At 43.5% G+C, this 16,541-nt stretch overlaps 1 protein-coding gene across 8 annotated transcripts in view; it reads right to left on the bottom strand.

The window, feature by feature from the left end:
* Positions 1-588: 588 nt before the first annotated feature.
* Positions 589-16,541, bottom strand: part of ANKRD29 (ankyrin repeat domain 29) — a 54,992-nt gene continuing 39,039 nt past the window's right edge. For 6 of the 8 annotated variants that reach the window (XM_045850337.1, XM_045850340.1, XM_045850336.1 and 3 more), the window contains 4 exons: positions 15,354-15,452; positions 13,740-13,835; positions 11,460-11,558; positions 4,827-7,326 (listed from right to left, as the gene is read on the bottom strand). In XM_045850337.1, coding sequence (XP_045706293.1) covers positions 7,243-7,326; positions 11,460-11,558; positions 13,740-13,835; positions 15,354-15,452 — 378 coding nt within the window. In that variant the 3' untranslated portion in view covers positions 4,827-7,242. Of the gene's footprint in view, positions 672-1,538; positions 1,644-4,826; positions 7,327-11,459; positions 11,559-13,739; positions 13,836-15,353; positions 15,453-16,541 lie in introns of those variants that run through there. The other 2 variants (XM_045850335.1, XM_045850334.1) reach the window with 2 other exon arrangements.

Below are 16,541 nucleotides of genomic sequence, written 5' to 3' on the forward strand. Positions count from 1 at the left end.
TGTATTTCATTATATATATGTAACGTTTCTGAAGCCAACAATGCAGGCCAGTCTCAGAACAGTGCCTAAGCCAATGAAATATATTCATCAACCAACAAGTATTTCAAAATAACTTGTCTCAAGTTACATTTCTGGTACATTGAAGAGTTTATATGTTTCCAGTAATACTGCATGAATTTACATTTCTTTTCCCCTATGCTTCCTCACAGTCCTGAGCTTGTGTGGATTCCACAAAGCTTTGCATCTTTCTGTGCCTCTGCATTCCTCTTGACACTGCATCACAGAAGTCTCAACGCTGTTAAACATTTCTTTTAGAGAGAGAGAGATGAGAACATTGACCCAAGACAAAATTCTTTTTACTTAGCAGATGGAGGGAAAGGCTAGATATATTCATGTTAACAGTTTTTGATCCGTGGCATCATTTATTTCATCAGTCTACTGTTGGACATTTGGTTTGTCACTTTTGTTATTGGAAACAATAATGCAGTGAACATTCCTGCTGCCATCGTCGAATGCTTGACTGGGGCTGCAGGGCCTGCCTCCATGGTGTTGTTGGCAGGAGGTCTCCATGCCTCTCCCTGTGGGCTTCTCCATAGGACTGCTCGGTGTCTTCAGTCTCCTTGGTCTCCAAGTGTCCTCAAGATTGCAGTTGGCTTCCTCCAGAGTGAGGTCTAAGAGAGGACAGGCGGTTACAACATCTTTTCTGATCTAGCCTCAAAAGTGAAACACTGTCATTTTTTTCCACATTCATATTGATCACACACAGCCAGGCCAGATACAGTGTAGGAGAGGGGGCCACACAGGGACAAGACTACCAGCAGAGGGGAGCACTGGGGGCCTTCTTGGAGGCTGGTCACCATAGATCCATGCAGCCACTACACAGAGGAAGCACAGTCTGTTTTTGGCACTCCAGAAGGCTCCCTCATGCCTTTCCCCAATATCATCACTTTCCTCCAACCAGGAGGCAGCCACTATTCTGACTTCTATCACCACAAATTGATTTTGCCTGCTCTTGAACTTCATGTCAACAGAAACCTTCTCTTTTGTGTTCAGTTTCTTCACTCAGCGCTTTGGAATGTGTGGACGGGAGAATCATTCGCATTGCTCATAGCAGTAGGTCATCCTTTTTCATTGCTGAGCAGTAGTCCATGATATAAAACCACATGGCAGACATTTGGCTTGTTTCCAGTTTTGGTTATTTTGGGGTTATGAACATTCTTGTGGATGTCTTTTGTTTGAAATATGCACTCAATTCTTTTGGGTTCTACAGTAGACTTTTAAAACTCCGTACTTAAGTGAGCTAAATTTCACTGATGTCTTCACTGCCAGTGGTTCTGACTGACTCAGCAACGGGCCATTGTCGGTCAAACTTACAGTAAAATGTTCACCCTAGAGAGGGCACTTGATTTGGTCACTAATTCAGTTGTGTGCTGTGGTGGAATTTCCACTCAGATACGATGCTGCTGGCACGGGGATAACCTGAAAGCAGTCAGGTTCGCAATGTTGTTTCCTTCTTCAGAGAATTCAGTTATGACACAACCGCCTTTGCCTGGGGTGGTTTTGGGTCTAATCTTTCCCAATATAGGGCATCCAGCTTTTGTAAACTGAAGACTTTCTTTCTAAGGCCATTCTTACAAGTCCAACTGCAGGAAAGGGGAAGAATAACAGCATTTGTCATTAAAAATTAGAGGGTTCATTCCAAGTGAGGGAGGGAAGAAGACACTAAAGAAGGGAGAAGTACTTCTTTCTGATAAAGCTGACAAGGCATCTGAGAACTGAAGGTCTTTAATAACTTCTAATTGTCAAAAACATGACTTCACTCATAGTTTAAAATTATCTTAAAGTATTGCTAAAAAGGGTAAGAACACCAGGAAAAGATTCTAAGACTTCCCAGATCCACTAATGTGTAAATTATTTAACTAAGGGCTAAGTATAGCGGTCAGAGAACCTGGAGAAAATGCCTGTTTGTCTTACCAGTGCATCTCATTGTGTTTGGTAGGTTAAGTAGAGACTTCCTCTAGCTGAGTGTGAAATAAATCATTCTAATTTTGCTAAAAGAGCATATAATTTGCTGTTTGTTTGTTCATTGTTTTCCTCCATTTTTTGAAGCACAGGTAAGTACAAGGGCATGAGCTGATGGCATGAAAACCCCGAACATGGTGTGGCCCTGTCAATGTGCTTCCACGCACTAACCCCACTAATTAGAACCAATCACCCAATATAGATAAACGTCTTCTCTCTCATTTTACCAGTAAGGTAGTACGACATTAACAGGCCCGTTGATATTGGACCACACGGATCTTGCATCTTTATACTGTGGCACAAAGCACTTTCTCTACTGGTGACAAAGCAGAGGCGATGCATTCTGAGAGCTGCCAACAATTCCTAGAAAGTGTTAGTAGTGGCTTCACAAATACAGTTCCACCAATGGCAACTAGAATTATTTCGAGACAACCATTTACTTTAACAGTAACTTTAGGTGCTGACCAGTTGCCAGGACTGGTCATCCTTAGCCTGTGCTAGAGTTCTGTGGGGACTGACCACGCTCACCACGGCCAAAGTCGCGGGGCAGACATCAGTCCAGAGTTTGTGTTGTATGGCCAGCCCTCGTGTTCTATGGCCCCACTTCTCCAAGGGGCTCATTGCCCACTCTCTCCTCAGAATTTTCTCCTTCCTTGATGATGTATGTATGTTCCCCTTTCCACTCCTGTCCATTTCATTTTTGCTGACTTCCCTTTTTGCTTGAAAGTTCCTTCTCAGTTCTCTTCTCTCACCAGAGTCTCCCTCTTTCATCCTGTGACTTCAACCATCACTTCTGCACAGGTGATGCCCCAAATCAGCTAACGAGCTTGTCCTATACATTAGCTGCTATTTACAATTGCTTTGTGGAATCTGTTTCACACATTCTTCAAATTAAACATGTCCAAAGCTCTCTCTCTCTCTCTCTCTCTCTCTCTCTCTCTCTCTCACCCCAGACTCCTCTGTTCTTCCCTATTACCTCACACAATTATTGGTACTGTCCACACATAAATCTTGTTTTCGGGAAAAAGTTAATACGGCAGACCTGACACTGTTATCCTTAGAAATTGTTGCTCACAAGGCTAGCTGGCACACCTGGGGACTTGGCCATCAAACACTGATACAAAACTTCCTCTAAATGACATTGGCTTACCGTACCTGCACTGTTTACAGAGTATGGTTTGTGCTGAATGCCTGTTTTCCTCTGGAAGTCTGGAGTTTTGGTGAATGCTAGATGGAGGGTGCCTATATGACCAGATCTCAATTAAAAGCCTAAGCAAGTCTCTGATGAGCATCCTCAGGAGATAAGACTTCACAATGTTGTCACAATTTGTCGCTAGAGGAATTAAGCTCATCCTGTGACCCAACTGGTAGGACTCTTGAAAGCTCACACCCAATCTCCTCTATCTTCATTTCCCTTTCCCTTTGCTGATTTCGCTGTATATCCTCTTGCTGCAAATCACTGAACCTAGGGGTGGTCTTTGAGTCCCTGACATACCTTAGTATGATTCCTACTCTCCTTTCTTTTCCTTACCCTCTGTGTTCAATTAATCACCAAACTATCATTAGCTCTATCTCCATCTTGAAGAATTTGCTCTGTATTCTCCACTGTTATCTCCTTCATGCTAGAACTGTGACTCCGTCCGGGCACAACTCTCTGCTGCTCTGCCACACTAAAAACAGCAAAACCCAAGGGCTGGAGGACAACACCAAGCCACCACTATGGGGGAAGTGATCTTTCAAACCCAGCTACCTCTGCTGCAAGACATGCCTATTTCAGAGGGTTGTTGGCAGGGCTAAATGAGAAAATGCTTATAAACTTTATAAAATTATCTATGTAAAATGCTTAGCACCAAACAATACTTCAACAATGTAATCTGCTGTTTCTATTGTTATTATTAATAATCTGCACACTCCAGGTGTGAGGCTCAGTCTGTTCTAGCACCAAAGCCTTTCTGTTATGAAATTAGGACCTCAGCTTCTCACTCCTATAATCTGCAGAGTGGGCCGACCCTGAAACACAGGCATCTCCGTGAGATTCCAAGTAGCCTTCCAAGTAGCCTGGCATTTGGGGGTGCTGTTGTTCTCTGAGTAGGTGTGCCAGTGTGGGGCAATGATGAGACAGAGCTGTCTTGTGTTTGCAGAAGATGGGATGTGAGGGGAGGCCAGGATGGCTATGGAGTTCTTCAGATTCCTGATGTTACCACTGCAAAGATTTGTTTCCAAAACAAGAAGCTGTGCAAAAACACCAGCTATTTCAGAAGAAAAAGCCACTGTAAAGGACTGGAGAGCCAGGAGCATCACAGACAACAAAAATAGAAATTAAGGCACTCTCTCTGCCACACTTGAAATCAGTATGTGAGGTGATGAATGTGTCAGTTAACTAGATGGGGGCCCTTTCGCAAGCTACACAGGCAGACCTTGGAGCTACTGCAGGTTCTGTTCAGACTACTGCCAGAAAGCGGGTCGTAATCTTTTTGCTGATAAAGAGTCTTGCCTTCCATTTGTAGAAGACTCAGCATCTGTGAAGTACAACAGAATGAGGTATGCCTGCATCAAATCATCATGATGTACAAGTAAGAATTCTATTTTTAGTATATTCTGTGACTCCCAGGGATTTTTGTCTGAATAAAAAACCTCTTGGGATCATTACAAAAGTCACCCACAGTAGAAATAAAGAAATCATAGGTTCAGAAGTAACATAAAGCTTACAGAGCTGAATCATTAACTCTAAAATTCCATTTTATTAAAAATCACAGAAATGACTTCTGATGAAAAACAAACAGAAAAAAGCAGCAAAGGCAAACTGGGAGTATATTAACTTTATTTTGAATTACAACAACCTGAAATATTTCATCAAACAAATGGACATAATGAAAAACTTCAGTGGTTCAATTAAGCAAATAATTTGCATAAGAATTGCTAGTTCTGTGGGCTGGAATGGGAGTAAAAGGGAGAAAACAGTACTTGAACAATGATTAAAATAAAATAAAAAAAAGAATTGCTAGTTCTAAGTCTTAGAAAACAGAGCTCATTGAATTGTGAATTAGATTAGAATAAAGTAAAAATCTACCTGTGTGCAAAATGAATGCAGTTTAACATTAAATAACAGACCTTTTTTCAGTCTTTGGTGATTGACTTATATAATCATATTACCTTCTATGCCTAATATAGCCTTCTACCCTAGAGACCTCTTCCCGAGAAGGCCTCCATATTGTTAAAGCTACCAGATTCATTTTTAATGCCCTAACGTTGATCAAGAACATTACCCACATAAAATGATCTAATGAATAGGCCAAGGAAAACATATTTTACTGAAAACAACATTATGTGTGTAATTTCATCCCATTTTTGACTTTTGGAACTTTGCTATTAGTACCTATAAAACTGTTGTGATTTTGATCGGTGTTGGGCAACCATTTTTGGCCTAAGTGCTCTAACTAATGGAAAAACATATAAAACATTTAAGGCCACATTATTTTCCTCTTTAAAATAAATATAGCTTTGTGAAATTCCCATGGCGGGGGGGCGGGGAATGTGTAATTGTATAATTCTGCTGAATAAAAGAAAGTCAATGAGGCAATTGGCACTGCCTTTCAGCGACTAAAATTTTTGTATACGGGTGTTCTAGCAATCTAGACAGCTTCCTGAGTTTCTGTTCTGAAATGAGACTGCAGGCGTGCTGCCCGGAGAGTTAGGCTGTAGGGGTCTCTGGGGACTGTGGGTTGTCATTACTGGCTCTGCTTGTGACACTGACCGAAATAAACTGATTTTGGTTGATTATTTTATTGATCATAATAAACTTTAAGAGAATGTCTTCTAATTTCAAAATTAAAATTAAGTCAGTAAAATTCTATTATTTACTGACTTAAAGAAACTGCTTTTAGTGACACTGCAAGATGGTTATAAGTCTTTTGGGATTACATTTCCCTCCATTTTTACATGTAATTACATAGAGCACTGGCTGCAAACTAGAGCAGAACATGGACAAGAAAATGAAAAATGTGTTTTTCGGTAACAGAAATGCCATCAGTGTTTAATACGGCAGGTTACAGACGAAAGGGTTAATCTTTGCTCGCGCAGTGAGGCACCGACTGAGGCAGGTAGACACCACTGGTTGTAAAGTGCATCGATTACAAATTTTGACACCCCCTCTCAAGGGAGTATTTCAGTAAAACCCAGGTTTCTTTCTTGGAATCAATCAATGCATGCATAGATGAACACTTACTAAATTCTAATAACAGTCTTTTAATACTTATACCCTTCAACAGTGATAGCGACATACTGTCCTTGCACACATCACATTTTATCTAAGGGCCTCGAAGTCACTGTATCAGGCAATGTGATCTGGAAGCTCAAGATTCTGCAGCATGTTAAATTACTGAGTTATGGCACAGGAAGTAGATTCCCAATAATAGAACTAAAGTAAAAGCTCAAAGAAACAAGCCTACATTTTGTGTGGTTTGTAATTTTCTGAATTTCCAAATTTGCCACTTGTGTACTACCACACCCACACTATGGACAACAGGTAAGAACAATTTTTACACATTAGGAATAAGATGAGGATCAACTCACAAATGCGCAATTTGTCTTTTTTATAGTGCAACAGTCCATCTTTGAAAAGCACATGGTGGAATGTCAGAAATGGCTTTTTAATAATGCAACTTTACACTTCATTAAGTCTTAGTAACCATGGCTATAATCCTTGGGTAGAAGAAAACACTTTACACTGGAATGACACACATGTTTATGTGTAAAGCAGAATGGAGGTATGTTTTAGCACACTTACATTTAACACAAAAGCAAAAGTGCATTGATTCACTGAAGGTCAGACTTTTAGTCTTTTAAAGGCTTGCAATATTTCTGTCTTCTTACTTAAAGCTCTTGGAAGGTTTGACAATTAAGAGTTTAACTATTAACAATTAGAGAAACCCAGGTTAGTACAGTTTAAAATGAGTTTCTGTGGAACCCACGGAACCGCCAGGCCCTGCCGGAGCGGGGCCACAGACCAGTGTGAGAAGCCCGTGCAAACGAGGGAAGGGGTCCCTGAGCTGCTCTGTTCTTGCTTCAGGGCAAAGCACAGCTCTTTTTGGGCAGGGACCCAGGGCGGGCATTCAGAGCATTTTCTGTCTTCAAAGAATTTCCAACACTATTTATTTGAAAGCAATTTCTAGTTGGACAATGTGGTTAAGATTTCTACCTTTCAGTCAAATACGCATCTAGTTAGCTCTTCCTGTGTCCTTCTTTACTTCGGAGGAGGCGCAATATGCGTTCATTTTTGGTTAGTTCTGCAGGAAGTTTATTGGCCTGAAAGGAGATAAGATGGGCATTAGTGAACTCCTGTAGTTGGTGTGGTTTTAGGGGCTCCAGGAGGGGGCTGTGACACAAACTTGCTTCTCCACTGGCGAAAAGTCCCACTGGACTCTCTATTTTGTATCAAGTCATTCAAGGTCTCTTTTAAATGTAAAAATATAACCAGTCATTTTCTTCCCTCATTGTTTGGGTTACTGCTCTACCTAGCGTATCTCTTACTAGACTATAACCTCCTGGATGCCAGGGTGCGTGTCTTACTCATTTGCGTGTTCTCATTTCCAGCACAGTGCCTGGCATATCTGGTTTGTGCTCAAGAAATACCGGTAACATTAAATTTGATACCTTATATTTAATTAGTTTATTATATGAGGCAGGCTGCGTGATAGGAACTGAGACTCAGGACAGGTATCTTTCAATGAGAAGGCAGGGATACTTGGGGCAGAGCAGCTTTGGTGGCCACTACTTCCCACATTACTGGTCTCATTGTATGTCCTTTCTTTTGATAGCGCTGCTGAGACACACATTCCTTACACGTTTATTTAATGAGCATGTCCCAACCACGTGCAGTAAATGTATGGGGCGGTGGTTCCCACACTTTTTGGTCTCAGGATCTTTTCACACTCTTAAAAATTATTGAGGACCCCAATGAGCTTTTGTTGTTAACTTGCTAGAAACAAAAACTGAAAAAAAATATTTGTTAATTTATTAAAATAACTAACCCATTACAGGTTAACATAACTGACATATTTATAAAAAATAACCAAATTTTCAAAAACACAGTTAGTGAGAAGAGTGGCATTGTTAATAGTTTTTCACATTTCTATAATGCTTGTTAGAAGACAATTGGATTCTCATATTTGCTTCTGTATCCAATCTATTGTGACATGTTGTTTTGCTTTGTTTGAAGCATGGGAAGAAAACTCAGCTTCATATGGGTAGGTAAGTCAGAAGAGAGAGGAGCATTTTGATCGCCTTTCAGATCACTGTAGATATTCTTGTTTGATGCAACACCAGCACAGGACAAGGGGTAGTTGCTTAAAGGTAACCACAATGTGGAATTTGAAACCGTATCAATGAACTTTTTGTATTCTGTTACATTAAAATCCACAGGTCTATCTAGGTACAGGCGCATTTTTTTAACCCATGAATGATTTATAACATCATGCACTGGTCAGTTAGAAAATATTAGTTCCCTGGCTTGTGCAGAGCTTCCAAATGTTGACATGTTTCATTACATAACATCAGAAGGTCACATTCATCAGTATTACCACTGATTCAACAACAGCAGCAACCAGTCTTTAAGTGCTAGGAAGCTGTTAGGCTCACATGGTGGGTATAGGTCATTCCTTCAAGTCAAAAGGATATTCAATGAACAACGCAACTGGTTCACTTTGCACAATTTTTTTTTTGGACAACAATTGCATTCAGTGCACAGAAGTACTTTCTGTATACTTCCCACTCTGTCACAAATATAAAAAACATATAGCATGGGTCAAGATTTCATAAAATTAAAATTGTTTATTGACTCATCAAAGAGGTTCTTAAGTAAAACCTGTATTTTTGTAAAATAATTTACAATATTTGTAAAAGAACTCACAAAGGTTTGTAAAATCATTTGCCAGTACAGTTTGCCACCTCTGCTTTGATGTGCTTTTCCAACGTCAGCACAGCGGAAAGGGCAAATAACACCCTTGTATTAAGAACACTGTTTTGACCTTAGACTTCCTAAAAGGGACTTGAAGACCCTCAGGGGTCCGTGGACCACACTTTGAGAACTGTTGTTACAGACGAATAAAAAGAACATTCTTGGGATTTCAGGGGAGACATTTAAAGTGTAGAAAGGTACCCAGAATAGGAGAGAAGGCTTTGCTATAGATATTACCTGACTCACATATTTTTTTTTCTGGCTGCAGAGCCTGGAACCCCAGCTGCTTTACCTGGGACCCTGACCCTAGGTGAAACTCCCGCAGCCCCTACCTTCTAGGTGGATACTGCTCCCTGACCCCCACCTGCTGGCTAGGACCTCACTTGTTGGGAATTATGCAAGGACTTGTGGGGAGTTGTGAGTTTACCACACGTGGCCTGCTGTGCAGCATGTCCTGTGCCTGTAGCTCAGCTCATCATGAAGAACTGATGCAAGACTGAATCAGACAGGAAATCACCACGCTATGCTACTATACACCCAAGGTCCCTTGATAGGGTCAAATCCTATTATTAGCTTAGTTCCTGCAGGAGTGGTTGTCGAACAGGTCTAATGCCTGGGCCTGCAGAAAAAGGCTCCTGGTAAATGGAGTCCAGTCAGGAAAAACTAACTGTTTTTGCATTGGTTTTTGGTCCTTGGTGAGCAGGCTGGCAGGCAGGCAGAGGGTCCTCTACAGCCAGGAAGAAGAGGGGATCTAGGTGCTGTACTTCTGCCCACAAGCCTGTCAAGTTACAGTGTGTGTGTGACAGCAAGGTGTGTGACTAACTCCATGAATGCCCATGTCCTTTATCATTAAATAAGCCTTATACTTTCAAGCTATGTTCTCAGTTTCCCTTTTGTCAGTGACATCACTGTTCTGAGTGTCAACCAGATAGTTTTAAAAACCTGGTCTCATTCCTCTTATCTCCTGGTGGCTCCCACTGAATTCTTGGGCTACTGAGGCAGTGAGACTGAGGAGTGCCTAGGCTAGCCCCCGACGGCCATCTTACCCATCACGGAGCAGGACCGCAGTCCACACTCACCACGGTACAGCAGCACTCCATGCGACTGCCCTACCGCTCCTGGGAGATGTGTTCTGCATCCTCAGTTGGGGGAATCGGGAACACAGGACCCCTGTGTCCATGGGAATGGCTACAGCGTGGGGGTGGCTACTGGGGCCACTGGTTGCCCTCTCCTCAGATATCTGCCTCAAAGCTATATATTCAAGCAGCTCTAGGGAGGGCCCAAAGCCCAGTACTCCCGTCACTGGAAAGTCCCCATAGCCAGCACCGCAGAGATCCCAGGAAACACACAAGGAATTGCATTATTTTCAGTTTTTATATACAGGTGCTAATGTTTTCCCCTTGCCTCAATCCAGTGCTGGATGGATCAGCAACCACGACTCCCTCCTTTAGGGTGTCTGTGTCCAAGGTCTAAAGATAAGACACATAATTGCATTTCAGCTGCCTTATCACTCAGCCAGGCCCACTAATGGAAAATAAATCTAAGTATCCCAGGAAGAGACAAGCAGAAAGGTCATCTTCAAACAGCTCAATGGTAGGAACGAAGAAGTAATAATTCCACATGCTAAGTGGAATGGAAGAGGGCCTTGGCATGTTGCTTAATTGTACTTCTTAATAGTCTCTTTTCAAAATGTCGTGATGTACTCTGTTTCTGTTGTTCATATCAATAAAGTCTAACACAGCAACTGATGTTTATAAAAATTCAAATAGGTAAATATAAAATAAAAATTGTTTTTCATAAGTTGCACTATTAATAAGCCCCACCTCACTTCCTCCTTCAAAAGTTAGTAGTTTTGTGTTTTCTCAGACCTCTCCCAGGCTGTAGCCCCCACCCCCGCCCCCGTCTGTGCATTTGACTGCTTCTGCAGCTGCTGAAGAAGAGGAAATACAATAGCATTTTTCCCCCTATGGCTACTGTGCATCTTCCACTCCCAAATTTGGAATAACTGTAAACTAAAGACTTTGAGCTATAAAAAATATGGGCTGGTTTTGTAACAGTGGCACAAAGTCCTGTTAACAACATAAAAGTAACCCTCTCCCCACACAGACACCAAATAGAGCACTAGCAATTCTCGACATGTGAATATCCAACTCATGGAGGGTGGAGATAAACCACAGAGCGCTGACATTTTAGGACATTCCTTTGATGACAGAACACTCACAACGCTGCTCCCCACACTACTGCCTCTCTGCACCACTGTCAGCTGAAAATCCACTGATGCTACAGGATTCCAGTGTCATTCTCTGGGTCTACACGTACTGCTCACTCACAGCCTAATGCCAACCTTGCATGCCATTACTAGGCTGAAGTAGGAGGACAGTGATGGGAGCCAGATAAACTGCCTTGGTTATGGCAGACACTGCTTTACCTGTTTACATAGGTGCCTAATGGAGTAAAAAGATGCATAAGGTAAGGCCAATACCTTGTTTCTCAGGGTGGGGTCTGCCCCTGCTTCCAGGAGCAGCGCGACTGTTTTAATATTCCCGCTGAGCACTGCCGCGTGGAGGGCCGACGTCCCATTCTAAGAGAAAACGACAATGTGTGTCAGGAGTGAGCTCACAGCCAGCAGCACTCAGCTTGGCTGTCATCATAAACCAGCCTGAGTGATGAAACTGTAACGTGGGAGCCTTACTCTTCCTTGTGTTCGCAGTCACATCAGTATTTACCATAGCGGCCTCAGGTACACAGTAGTTGGTCACTGTGCACAGTGCCAATGTTCTTCTCCAGGGGAAATAAGAAACCTGCCCTAGGGTGCATGTGACCTCATGATCACTGGCCAGTTTTATAATACTTTAGAACTTGCTGTGGAAAAAACACCAATACTCTGTCAAACACATTTTTCCTACATATATAGACTGTGCTTTTGGTGTGTCATTCGAGAAAGACTGGAGGAATGGCTGACTAGCCACTGGGCTGACCTGCTACAGGTGCTCTGCTCACCCAGGTAGGCAGGAAAGCAGCTGTGGAGTTACAGAGCGTGAGAGTAAGAGGACGTGGGGTGATGAATGCCCCCTGAGCCCTGAGTTGGGGCATTTCTGAACATAGAAGGGCCTTGTGGATAAGTTGCTGACATTTCATGAAACTTTCTGCAAATATTTATTGAAAGAAGGAAGTGGCTACGTGCAACCATGTAGGCAGATGATGGAAGGGGAGAGAAGAGAATATCACAAACCTGATATACAACGGTAATCATATGACATCTGTTCCAGGAGATACATAGATCTTTGTACAACACCTAAATGCAAGCTTAGTTTCCAAACTAACTATTATAATAAAAAACACTTTCTTATCTTGTAAAAGAGCAAAATATCATGCCCAGGGAAAAACTCCATCAAAGTAGCATTTTTCCATGTTTGCTTTATAATACGTAGGGTATCCATTGCCCCTATGTGCAATATGGCCAAAAATCAAAACCAGGCCAAGAAGAGCTGTTTGAAATGAGACTGGATATTGCAAAGTCCATTTCTGAGGCTCATGCCTTTTATTTATAGGAAGTTCACTCTCATAGACTATTCTTCCTTTACAAACATTATTAACAAGTGCAGCTTTCTGGCTTCCAAGCTTGTGGAAGATTAGAAGTAGCTCACTGGGACAGGGGAGAGGAGGTGGTGCCCTGACAACAGCTGACAGCAGGAACGGAGCCTAGAGCTATAAAGATCAGAATCAGAAAGTCCAAAATGCTGCTGGGGTCACTCAAGGGCAAGATGACTTTATACACATCAGTAAACCCTGAGGGTGCAGTTCAGAAAGTGCTAAGCCACTGTCCAAGTTCAGGACGGGCTTGGTGTCCTCTATTTAAGAAACAGAAGAGTGTGCACCAGGGGTCAGCAAACTACGGTCCACGGGCCAAATCTGATCTGCTGCCTGCCTTTGTATGTCCTGGCCAGCTAAGAATTTTTAAAAAATCAAATGAAGGAAAATATTCTGTGATGTGTCAATAGTAGACTCTAGAGACACAATGTCCATAAATACAGCTTTACTGGGACGCAGCCACACTGCTTTCGTACAGGGTGTCTTCCGTGCCTGATTCTGCACTACAACGGGTCTGCTGGGCAGTCACACTGAAGACCGTACAGCCTACAAAGCCTAAAATATTCACTACCTGACCCTTTGTTGAACCAGATTGCCAACCCTCATATAGACTACAGTTTAGAAACATTTTAATCCCAACTGATCAAAACTGAAGAGTTTGGGGCCCTGCTTTCTGGAAGACCCAGCTCCCCAGAGTGACATATGCTTTGAGGTATCCAGGTGCTGGAGGCTGACTTTATCTCACCTACGTTAACGATGTGGTTCTTTGCTCCAGAAAATGAAGAGAAGGAACATGAGCACGTGTCCCTCATGTTTTGTGGGACAAATACCATGTGTTTTAGGATTTGTGGATCCCTTGGATCCCCAAACAAACCCTCCAATGACATACCCATATGGCTGACTTTCCAATGTGGCAATTTCATTACCATTGTCTAATATTTTTTTCTGAAAAACTAGGTTCCAACATACTCTGGTTCATTCTTTTTACCACCTTCTCATTTTTACCACTACCCACAAATCTCCAACATTAAGAAGTCGTAGGTATGTTCTTTCAAGCATACAACTAACCATGTGAATTACACCCAGATTCTACCTCAGTCCCAAGTACAGAAGTCTGAATTTCTAACTTCTTTCTTTTACAAGATTGGCAAAATTTCACGATAGTGCTTACCTTCAAAATACCAAGGGTAGGTGAGAATTTCAGCAACTCCTCTATAACATCATTATAGCCTTTGTTGGCTGCTTTCAGTAATGCTGTTGTACCATCCTTGGCAGACAGAGGTAAACAAAAGTTGCCCATTAACAGTTTGTGGGAGTTGGCTGAAAACCGAACTGTGAGTTGAGAACTGGGAATATGCACAGACTTGCACTGTCTCTTAATCTAGGAGCACTTTAGAGCATATTAAGCAGTTAACTCTGTGTAAAAGAGTACCAGGCAAAATAGGTGACTTCTTATATTATCTTAGGACCCTGCCATTTGGGAATTCACACTCTTCCAGTCACTGAGAATACTGGGTAAGGGACAAGGGTAATTTCAAGAGCATATTTTTAGGACATAGATGGACTAAAGAGGCATTCTCTGCATTCATGACTTAGCAGAAGTTAATTATTGAACCGTTTGCATTGATTTAAAGAATTCTTGAACTGTACTGAGTATTCTAAAATTTTAAATGTTTTTCATTTTGTCTTCTCTTGTAAGTAACCTCACTCTAATCTTCCCTCACTTACCTATTTGCCTGTGGTGGTGGAGGTGAGGGCAGAGGAGGAAGAGGATAGATAAATTGAAATCTCTTTTTTAAAAGAATGCAAAAACATGTTCAGACATTAGCATTCCACTTCTGTCATCACTTTTTGGCCTCTCTGAGAAGAGATTTTCCAAATGCTTTTCTCTTTCGCTTTAACATAGCAAGTTCTGTATTTGGAGACTAGAGCTCACAGAATCCTCCTGTAGTAAAGGAAAGACTCCATCCATCCTGCTTAGCTGCAGCAGGAAAAGAATGGGAAAGAGGATTTTTCTTTTCTGGCTTCAGGGTCTGTGGGAAGAAGAAAGGGAGTGGGAGAGGGGAGTTGAAGCGCCAGGAACGTGCCTTCTGACTTCCTCTTTTTGATCTCTGACTTGGAAAGGGAAGGTGGGCCACATAAGCAGGAGTACCACCAAGGACAAAAGTCCAGACACTATGGAAGGAAGGAAGGAAGTGGGGGGCGGTGACAACTTGTTCTGAATTCCTATGGGGTATGGCCTGTTGTGGGGCACACAGAGGCAGAGTTAGGTGACACTAGCAGGGGTTAAATGGAGGCCAACGGGGATGTGGAGCTGAAGCCTGTAACTGGGGGAACCAGGCGAGGCAGGCCCAGCCTGGAGCACTGTAGAACCCCAAACCACAGATACCCCACCTCCATACTCAGCCAGCTGCACTGAGGCCCAGTGCCAGCAGGAAGTGCAATGGCAGCTGTGCATGTAGCCGCCAGGGACATCCCCCCAAGGAAAGCCCCAGGCCCAGGCTCTTACATCCCCCATCCCGCAGTTTATCCCAAAGTCTGCTGGGGGGTGGGGTGGGGGACAAGCATGTCCAAGCAATAACACAGCTTTTTTCCTTAGAGAGACTGAGCAGCACTTGCTAAGTTTCAATGGATTCATAATTTTCCCGTTTTCCCACTAAACAGCAGGTGGAGGTTGGGAGAAAACCCAGCTCAGTTACAGACCAAGCTGGGTTCAATTTCGGAGCTTCAGTGCATGTGTTTTCACCCGGAGCCCCTGGGCTGCACCGCTGTCGCTCAAACTCACGTCGCGGGCAGCGTCCCGGTCGGCTCCACGCAGCAGCATCACCCTCACCACGTCGCTGTGGCCCATCTGAGACGCGATCCACAGTGGCGCCGTCCCGTCCTGCAGCGAGAGCACACCTGGGACCCCAGCAGACCACACAGCATCCCCACAGCAGCAAGTTAACACCCGGGAAGAACTCCTCACCAACAAACGAAGCAGGTGATTTCAACCCAGTTACACAGACTGGCAACTGGCAGTACCTGGACTGCTTGAGTGATTGCCAAGGCTGCTAAAACAGCTTGATTTCAGCCGATAAAACAGCTATGTTATGGCAGGATCTGTCGCCACAGAGTGGCAGGAGTTGGAGTGGTTCCTCCAACCTGGGTAGGAGAAGCCAGCCTGTCTTTATTTCCCCTGAGACTGGCGCCCTGTGTGCACAGTGGGCGCCCCTCAGTCCCCCAGGAGAGCAAGGTGGGCTCTGAGGGTTGGACAATGACACTTCTCCCAGTCCTCTGCTCTCGTGTCCCAAACTTGCCAGGCCATATAATTTTTAGGGCTATTGTCTTTTCTGCGAGGTGCTTCACAGTAGCTAGTTATAGCGAGATGACATTTGGGGTAATACTTCCTGTGTGTTATTTCCCCAGCGACCCTTTTCCTGCAAACACCAGGCCAGGAGGCTGAGCTGTACTGCTCTGAGGAGAAAAGGCAACACATCGGCGGGACAGAGAAAGCCTTGACAGCAGGGTGGTTCCTGCGGGACAGAAAGGAAAGTAGGAAGCCCTCCTCTGCTGGCCAGATGCGCTAGAGAGGGAGTGGGGAGGGGCTGAGGGTCCATGTGTCCCTTCTCCCACCCCCCAGGGGGTGAATCTGGCTTGGGTAAGCTAGAGGTGGTAGAAACACCCAGATAAATTATGGTGAATTGCAGATAGGGAAGGATTTTCTCCTGTTCTTGGGATAGAACCCAGGGAAACTACAAATCTCTTAGAGAAGCTCTGTGTTTTGGCTGGTGCTGGGGTCTCCCAATGATGGTGGGAGTTGTCTGCACCCCAGTACTCCTGGTCCACATCCGCTGGGAAGCTGGGTGCCCAGGGGTCCCTGCCTACCTGTGGGAAATTGGAAGGGCTAGGTAAGCCACATGGCCTGGATTACACCTGGAGCTTGGGAGATAAGACCACAGAATGTCTTGTTCTCACCAACAGAGATGATGGC

This window comes from Phyllostomus hastatus, unplaced genomic scaffold (assembly GCF_019186645.2).
Source record: "Phyllostomus hastatus isolate PE091 unplaced genomic scaffold, TTU_PhHast_1.1 phas_contig_80, whole genome shotgun sequence".
Taxonomy (NCBI): Eukaryota; Metazoa; Chordata; class Mammalia; order Chiroptera; family Phyllostomidae; genus Phyllostomus; species Phyllostomus hastatus.